Source organism: Austrofundulus limnaeus, unplaced genomic scaffold (genome assembly GCF_001266775.1).
Source record: "Austrofundulus limnaeus strain Quisiro unplaced genomic scaffold, Austrofundulus_limnaeus-1.0 Scaffold296, whole genome shotgun sequence".
NCBI lineage: Eukaryota > Metazoa > Chordata > Actinopteri > Cyprinodontiformes > Rivulidae > Austrofundulus > Austrofundulus limnaeus.
In genome coordinates this window covers 111,248-119,092 of record NW_013952698.1, presented here as the reverse complement: position 1 = coordinate 119,092, position 7,845 = coordinate 111,248, and the positions used below count along the sequence as shown (strand labels likewise).

The following is a 7,845-nucleotide window of genomic DNA, read 5'->3' as shown; positions in this document are numbered from 1 at the left end:
ATCTGGTGAAAATTTCATGTCATTAGCACCTCTAGTAATATATTTACTGAGAAAAATGGTGACGTCTTCAATACTTATTTTACCCGCTGTAATTTCTTTGGTCTTTCTCGTTGGTCTGAGTTTCGATCAGGCCATTAAAGTGCTGTCCAACAAATCCGGTCACTTATGGTCACTGTAAAGAAGGTGACAAGTCTTGGGCTTGTCAAGGCACAATGCATTTTAGGACCTTCAGCACCAAAAATTCAGGTTAATATTTAAATATATTTAACCCTGTGTTGATTAGAGAAAATCCACAACAAATACTTATGTGTGCACCCAATGTCATTGTGGTGTGTAAAGAACCAAAAGGGGCAAACAAACACATTACAAATGAAAGTGGGAGTTCACAGGAAGCTGCATCAACATAAAACACAAATAGAACCAACAGTAGGATCTGACAAAGACTTAAAGTCAGCTGGGAATGTATGTGTGGGGAGGAGCAATTATGAAGTGGGAACAAGTGAGTAGATCAGAGCAGGTGTGATTGATGAACTGAAGGTAAGGATGACTGAAGGGAAACAACAATGGCCAATTACACAGAAAGGAGACTAAGAGACACAAGAACACAAGGAAAGATCTACAAAACAAAAAAAATCACAACTAAATAACCATAAACACAAATAAATTCAAGCTTTAAAACAAATACAAGAAAACCCAGAATCATGACACTCCCTTCTTGTTTTTACAAAGTGTTAAAGTTATCTGTTGTGCAGTCATTTCACCCTGTAAAGAGAGTGACTGAAATTAATCATTAAAACCCTAAATTCTTTCATTCATTCATGCCCATGACAAGTGTTGGTGAATTTCACTTGCAAAATAACTCTATTCAAGTACTCAATGTTAACGTTTGTGCAAAATAATTTGTTTTGAGATGACATACAGCAAAAACAAGGCATACATTAAAAATAAAAGATTCTGCTTGAAATCTAAATTTATTCTCTGTTTAAATGTTTACCAAATGTGTAGACATTATGTAATGATATCTGACACACACACAAATGGAACCACTGTAATTCTGTTAATTCTGTGTATAACACAACACAGCTGTTTTTTTTAAAAAGAAAACTGTAGTGGTGATACTATGGTACAATGTCAATCAAATAAACCTGCTGCCCTATAGAAATGTAGTTGAGGATTGAATTTATAGATTAAGGAAATTCTCATCAAAATCAAGTTTCAAACTGGGCATTATAATAAAAACTCCCAAAGCATTCATTACTTCTACAAGTTTCAATTCTAAAATTTCTTTTTAAAAAAAGACTAAAAATAAGGCAGAAGAATTTGGAAATAGTAGATTTAGAGTTTCACTAAACATGAGACTCATTCATATTTCCTATATGTTTATGCAAATGATTTACAATGAAAAGTTTAGTTTATTTAGTTTTATGGATGTACTCCATGTTTATTGGCTCTTCTGCCTCCAGATGGTTCCATGGGAAAATAACTCGAGACCAGGCCGAGCAGCTGCTGAATCCCCCTGAGACGGGCCTGTTCTTGGTGCGAGAGAGCACCAACTTCCCCGGCGACTACACTCTGTGTGTGAGCTGCGACGGAAAGGTGGAGCACTACCGCATCATCTACCACGACGGCAAGCTCACCATCGACGAGGAGGTCTTTTTTGAGAATCTCATGCAGCTGGTGGAGGTGAGGCAAGGTGTTATTTGGTCACTGTACGGTTCTGGTATTATATTGAGCATTGATCCGCTGCAGGTTGGGTTTAGAGTGACAGCGTAACTGTACCGCTTCAGAAACAATTGTAGTTCCTGGAACATTTGCTGAACAGGAAGTGTCTAAGAGGAAGCGAACAGTAAGCTGAGGTTCAGAGTTTTAGCTTCAAATAGGCAAAGAGGCTCCTTACTGTCAAGCTGGTTGCTTTTCCTGTGTGAACAGCGTACCAAGAACTGTTGCTATTTATTATTTCTGCACATGCTGGTCTGTGCAAAAATAATGTCTGCATGACTGAATACTTTGTTTTAGTCAGTATTTGTTTAGTTCATTTGATCAGACCTCCATCTGTTGGCTGCTGTGATGCACTATTTTATGACATTATATGGCTTATAAAATGTAGTGTTAGATTTTCTAATACTTACTTTTACTACAGATTTGATGATGTTTTCATAGTTAATAAAGTTGTGCATTTTATCAATTGCTGGTTGAGTTTATTACACAGAAAAAATGTTTATAATACCAAAAGGAAAAAGGAAAGAAAGCCAAAGCTCTGTCAGCTAGAGTCTTCATTTCACTTCTATAAAAGATATTCATAAAAGTAATGTTTAGTAAGTTTGTTTTTGCAAAGAGATTAAAATAATGTTCATCTGAGACATGTCAGGCAAGTCAGGACATTAGAACGGCCGTCTTGTTTATACCGAGGTACTAAAATCTGGTAAATGAAGCTTTGATGAACAAGATAGATTGTTATAGCTAATTGCTTCTAACCAAATACATTAACTGATTATCAGCAGTGTGACAACTTTAATAAAAACTCCAACTTTGAAAATGTTCTGCTTTGGACTTTTCAGTTTGTTCTCTAAAAGAAATGCAAAACAACAACAACAAAAAAAAAAACACAAGTAAGGATTTTACAGAAGAAAACTTTACAATTCATTAACCTGGACAAGAATGTAAGGTCATTTAGAGTCCACCATTCTACAGACAGAGGGTTGATCATGTAGAAAACCAGTCAAGACTGTGCAAATCTTCTCATCAGGTTCACCAATCAGACAGTTAAATATTCAGAGAACTTTATTGAAAGACCTGTTTGATTCTAAAGTGTTCTGACGTTTCTGACAGTCCAATAAGAGGGCGTCTCAACAAGTCAAGTTTATTTTGTAGAGTTATTTTTTCTAAAACAGATTGGAACAGCTCAACTTCGGTTTGCAAAGTTGCATTTGAACAAATCAAAACCCTTCTGGAACAAAGTTGTTTGGACTGAGAAATAATGCACAGTACCATGTTGGGTTAAAACCCACCACCCGCCTCTGTCAGTGTGCCCCAGGACAGCTGTGGCTACAGTGTAGCTTACCACCATCAGTGAGTGAATGTGTGTATGAATGGGTGAAATGGGTGTAAGTGTAAAGGGCTTTGGAATCTATAGGGACATGATAAGATGCTATATAGGTTCAGGCCATTAACAACTGTGTTTGAAGAAGTGATGATCTAGGCTTGTTCTGCAGTAACATAACCTGGGCACCATGCAGCCGTTATTGGAGGGTTCATCATCCACTTCACCTCTTTGGCCAGTAGAAACCATAAACCTTAATCTCTACCATCTGTTGATGTTAAATCTATTTGCTACTAAATATGGCCCTAATATAAATTATGAAACAGATTATGTTCAACTAATATATTTGAATCAATTATTTTTGACAAATGTAATAAATAATCTTCACTAAGATTATGTCATTATCTTTACCAAGTGGTCAAAACCTTATACTTTTGCAGTTTGTTGGGGAGAAATGCTGACTGCAGGGTCAAACTTTGAATATCTTTCAAGCATTTAATTTAGTGTTACATTTAAAGAGCATTAAATCACCAAAATATAAAAAAACGAGTGGATTATCCCCAGCTGGTCATGAGTTTAACAGGTAGCCAGATCACAGTCTGTTGATCTAAAGATTTTACTTCTCCCTCGTTGCTGTTTTTGACTTTTCAGCTGCATGTGTTGGAGGTATATAATATTAATGAGGAAATCTGCCTTTGAACAGTCAGTTTTAAACTAATGGTTCATTTAAAACTAACTCAACCTCACTGAAAGACAAAGTGTGTGATCAGAGCTTTCATCTTACTGGAAGATATTTACATGTTATTTAAAATATGAGAAATGCTTTATCTCTGATTTTTAGCTTTTATTCTATTGTTTATTTCTTCTCCTTTTACATGTGTTGTTTAAATCTGTATGTTTTGACTGTGTGCATTTTCACACATCTTGTGTTTTTCACCGTATCCAGCACTACACCAAAGACGCCGATGGTCTGTGCACCAAACTTATCAAACCAAAGCTGGAGGAGGGGACTGTGGCTGCTCAGGATGAGTTTTCCAGGAGTAAGTCTCAGTTTTTCAGCTATAACAACATAAACTTTTAGTTTTTCTGTGCACGTGTGTGTTCATCGTGTCTCAACTGCACGTTTTTGCCTTTTTTATTGACCAACAGGTGGTTGGTCGATGAACAGGAAGGAGCTGAAGCTGCACCAGGTTATTGGAAAAGGAGAATTTGGAGGCAAGTAATATGATCTAGTGTTGTATCGCATGTTTTTCTGTTGCATTTTACTCAACACAAGAACGCTGGTTCACTCATGTTTAATGCAAGTGTGTGACGATGATTCCAGATGTCATGGTGGGAGACTACAGAGGGAAGAAAGTAGCAGTGAAGTGCATTAAACATGATGCTACAGCACAGGCTTTTATTGCAGAAGCCTCTGTCATGACGTAAGACCTTTTATATGTTGTGTTATCATTTTTCTACAGAAACAAAACAAATAGTAATTGCGGATGTTCTTTTGTTAGGCAACTACGGCACAATAACCTGGTCCAGCTGCTTGGAGTGATTGTGGAGGAGAATGGAAGTCTTTTTATAGTTACTGAATATATGGCAAAGGTAGGCGACTCACTGTTTGTAGACATTTAGAAAACTCTGTAAAAGATATTATCATGAAAACTGCTATAGACGTGTAAGATGTTTGTTTTTGTGTTGTTTTAGGGCTGTTTAGTTGATTACTTGCGCTCCAGAGGACGTACGGTACTTGGTGGAGAAGCACTCCTTAATTTTGCTTTGTAAGTATTTCTGAAGTTTTCCCTAATATGTGTAGTTTTTATATTTAATGTTTTTAGAATATTGTGTTTCATGGAGTGACAGTTACAGCTGTTTTTAAAAGTTTTATTTTACGAATTCACAACTCACTGGACGAAGTTTGGCTCCTAAGCCAGATAGAGTTTAATAGTGAATTGTTTTTTTACATTGGTGGTCATTTGTGCAGCATCAGATTTCATCGTTGCACAAGTATTTAAAGGCTTGTTGTAGATGTACTAGGGTTGGGCAATATTGGCAAAAAAATAAATCACGATTAATTGTGGTATTTAGCCGATAACGATTAATTTGACGATTAATCCCCTGGAGTCCCTGGACACCCTTATGTCCTAGTAACATGACCAATTTAGTGGGAAAGATTTGCTCTTAATAAAAATCTGTTCCAAATTGTGTCAAAATTACAGACTTCAGGCCATACAACAAATTTTAAATTGTGTTGATAGATAAATAAGTTACAGAACTTTTTTTAATGTTCATCATATTTGAAGCAGAGAGGAGCAGTGAGCGGATTCTACCTGTTGGCATTAATCGTATTAATTGCCAAGTGCCAAAAATTAATCGATTAATGTTTTTCTGACGATTAATCACACACGATACGATTATGCCCAACCCTAAGATGTACATCCAATGATTACAATGAAGGTTTATTTCAAAATTTTCTACTGGTTCATGAGAAATTTTGCTAACAGATACACAGGGTTGACTCCAACAAATAATGTCAACATTTTATACAAAGGTGTCATGCAATTTAATAGCTCTGTTTTATGTGTTAGGAATGACTCTCAGCTACTCTCCAACCAAGCTGTAGCTTAATATCTGTGACAAAATGACTGAGTATTAGCTATTTTTATGTTTAAGGTCAGTGAGCTTTGGTGACTGTCTTGAATTGGGTTGATTCCAAAAGTTAATCAGCTGTAAAGGCACATCCACTAATTACTTTCCGAGAGTTTCATTAAAATCTGTCACAAGATATTTGCTAACGGACAGAAAAACAATAACAGGCACAAAATTAGAGGAAATTGCACAGTTGATCGATAAAAGCAGACAATACAATAGAGAGAACCATAACAAACCAAATCAGCTTTTTTTTATAAAACACTTTAGACATCCACAGGAACAAAGTTCTGTGCTGAACAAATAAAAATAAAAACATAACAGATAAAACAAGACTAAAATAAAACTAAAAACAGCCTTACCAAAAAAAAACTAATAAAACAACAATCTATTAAAATTTACTAAAACATCTCACATTGTATAAAAGGAGAAGAGTTAAAAATATATCATATTATCTTTTTGTCACATAAATAAGTCATGTTTGAATCATTGCCTCAATTTGCAGAGATGTCTGTGAAGCCATGGCGTACCTGGAGGAGAACAACTTTGTGCACCGAGATTTAGCAGCCAGGAACGTTCTCGTGTCTGATGACAACATTGCTAAAGTCAGTGACTTTGGTTTGACCAAAGAAGCGTCTTCCACTCAGGACACAGCGAAACTGCCTGTGAAGTGGACTGCACCAGAGGCTCTCAGAGAAAAGGTACACTGTTGTACAACCATTGTGGGTAATATGATGTCACAACACACACAATAAAAACAAAACTTGTGTTTTTACTTTAAATTAATAGAAGTTTTCCACCAAATCGGATGTATGGAGCTACGGTATTTTACTTTGGGAGATATACTCTTTTGGTCGAGTCCCTTATCCAAGAATTGTAAGTATGAACATCTTGTTGGGACATATAGGTAGATGTCATGAATGCGCTGTAGCTGTCCTTGAGTGCAATACATACTTCATGAAAACTGAGACAAAAATAGTTTAATGTAGTAATTTCCAGTCTAATATTAGTGTTTTTCTTTTTGTAGCCATTGAAAGATGTAGTGCCGCGTGTGGAGAAGGGGTACAAAATGGACTGTCCGGACGGCTGCCCTGAAGTCGTGTATAACATCATGAAACAGTGCTGGAACCTGGATCCTGCCGCTCGACCGAGCTTCCAGATGTTGAAGGAGTGGCTACAACATATTAGTCACAAAAAGTGACATTCCTTTGTTTTCATTATGACTAATTGGACCAAAGACTGTATTAACTGTTTTAAACCACCACTTTAAAAACGTACGCTTTTTTATTGACATCATTCAGATTCTTCCTACAACAAAAACTCATGAACCACTCACACAGGCTGATGTTTGTGGTGTATTCCTACAATCTTTCAAAAACATCAAAACCTTTCTTGAAGAACACAGGATTGACTCATGCTGAAGTGACTTGATGTGTTTGCATCGATATCTCTCATCATTTTGGTGCCATCCTTTAAGTTTGTCGGAAAAAAAAAAAACTTCAGGTAGGAATATCAACTTGATTTGTTGTGACATGTTGTATTATTTTAGTAATGTTTTTAATTTTCAGGTACATATTTTTACATTAATGTTGAATAATTTTGTCTAAAGGGCTGAACTGAAGCAACAGCTTTGTGCAGTTTCATCATTATTAGATTATAAAAAACATGTTCTTTTTTGATCCGTTTCACAGACAGTAAGCACCATGGCTGTTTTAATAATTCCATTTCAGACCATTTTTGTACATGGCATTTTTAGATTAAAAATCTTGTGTTTGACAGTATGAAAACATTTTTTTGTGAATCTTGGGATAATTTAAACATTTTGGATTTTGAATGTTAAATGTGCTGTGCTGCCATTTTTGACAATAAATATTTTTAATTAAAAAATTTCTACCCTTTTTTTACACATCATTTAAAAATTGAATGTTCAATAAGTTATATATTACATGATATTAAGACAGGGTTGATGAGGGCCTGTGTTAAATGGCCACCAATGTTTTCAAACTTTAGCAATAGCTAACTTTTTTTTAGTTTTTGTGGGTCCAAAGGTTAAAATTAGAGGAACCACTGTTTTTACCTAATCAAAAGGACCTGTGAGAAACGAGGCAACATCACCATCATGTGAAGAGATTAGATGGTGTTAATGTGTTGTTGTTATCTATATATAT

General features: G+C 35.7%; 1 protein-coding gene across 2 annotated transcripts in view; it reads left to right on the top strand.

The window, feature by feature from the left end:
* LOC106526842 (tyrosine-protein kinase CSK) overlaps positions 1-7,458 on the top strand; it is a 26,977-nt gene extending 19,519 nt beyond the window's left edge. For both annotated transcript variants that reach the window (XM_014021533.1, XM_014021534.1), the window contains exons 5-13: positions 1,464-1,683; positions 3,987-4,080; positions 4,190-4,255; positions 4,365-4,464; positions 4,543-4,633; positions 4,736-4,809; positions 6,183-6,378; positions 6,467-6,553; positions 6,705-7,458. In XM_014021533.1, the coding sequence (XP_013876987.1) occupies positions 1,464-1,683; positions 3,987-4,080; positions 4,190-4,255; positions 4,365-4,464; positions 4,543-4,633; positions 4,736-4,809; positions 6,183-6,378; positions 6,467-6,553; positions 6,705-6,878 (1,102 nt within the window). In that variant the 3' untranslated portion in view covers positions 6,879-7,458. The remainder of the gene's footprint in view (positions 1-1,463; positions 1,684-3,986; positions 4,081-4,189; positions 4,256-4,364; positions 4,465-4,542; positions 4,634-4,735; positions 4,810-6,182; positions 6,379-6,466; positions 6,554-6,704) is intronic.
* The last annotated feature ends 387 nt before the right edge of the window (positions 7,459-7,845 follow it).